General features: G+C 39.2%; 1 protein-coding gene across 1 annotated transcript in view; it reads left to right on the top strand.

Moving 5' to 3' along the window:
* LOC105536656 (chromosome unknown open reading frame, human C16orf62) overlaps positions 1 to 938 on the top strand; it is a 158112-nt gene that overhangs the window by 97601 nt on the left and 59573 nt on the right. Inside the window, exon 23 of the mRNA XM_011976076.1 lies at positions 226 to 303. Coding sequence (XP_011831466.1) covers positions 226 to 303 — 78 coding nt within the window. The remainder of the gene's footprint in view (positions 1 to 225; positions 304 to 938) is intronic.

The following is a 938-nucleotide window of genomic DNA, read 5'->3' as shown; positions in this document are numbered from 1 at the left end:
TCGCCCGGCTAGTTTTTTGTATTTTTTAGTAGAGACGGGGTTTCACCGTGTTAGCCAGGATGGTCTTGATCTTTTGACCTCGTGATCCGCCCGTCTTGGCCTCCCAAAGTGCTGGGATTACAGGCTTGAGCCACCGCGCCCGGCCAGTGTTCAAATTTCTATGGAAAACATTCATCCGAATCAGCCATCATTTCATTACCATTTCTGTTTTATTAACACATTCAGAGTGTGAACCGGTTGGCAATGGAAACAAGAAAACTAATGAAAGGAAATCATTCCAGAAAGACGGCTGCATTTGTCCGGGTACGTTCTCAAGATAAGGACTGTCGGACTTCGAACTCCAGTGGCCTGTTTAGCTTGCGGGTTACTAAATTACTCTTCCCAGAAAAAGATGAATGTGTCATGATAAGAATGGTTTAGTATTGATTTTTCAGATTAATTTTTCCCTGTATCTATGGGATGATCTATTTTCTAATGTTTTCAAGAGAAATGGTTAAATAAGTCTGAATTTTAATATGTATTGTAGGGAAGGTGAATGAGCGATGGATCTGCATTTTTATGTGCCAGCTGAATTAGCTTTCATTTTCTCATATACTAATATAACACATATTTTACAACATTATAAAATGTAAAAGTTTCTAATATAAAAATATGTATAATAATATTGTTCTTATAACTGAAAGACCTTTTTTCCTCTAGATAAAAATGATGCTCAACTTTGGTTTTGTTTTTTTTGAGACAGAATCTTGCTCTTTCGCCCAGGATGGAGTGTAGTGATGCGACCTCAGCTCACTGCAACCTCTGCCTCTCAAGTTCAAGCGATTCTCCTACCTCAGCCTCCCAAGTAGCTGGGATTACAGGCACATGCCACCATGCCCGGCTAATATTTTTGTATTTTTAGTAGAGATGGGGGTTTCACCATGTTGGCTGGTTTCAAA

Source organism: Mandrillus leucophaeus, unplaced genomic scaffold (genome assembly GCF_000951045.1).
Source record: "Mandrillus leucophaeus isolate KB7577 unplaced genomic scaffold, Mleu.le_1.0 Scaffold162, whole genome shotgun sequence".
Lineage (NCBI taxonomy): Eukaryota > Metazoa > Chordata > Mammalia > Primates > Cercopithecidae > Mandrillus > Mandrillus leucophaeus.
This window is presented reverse-complemented; position numbering and strand designations above follow the sequence as displayed.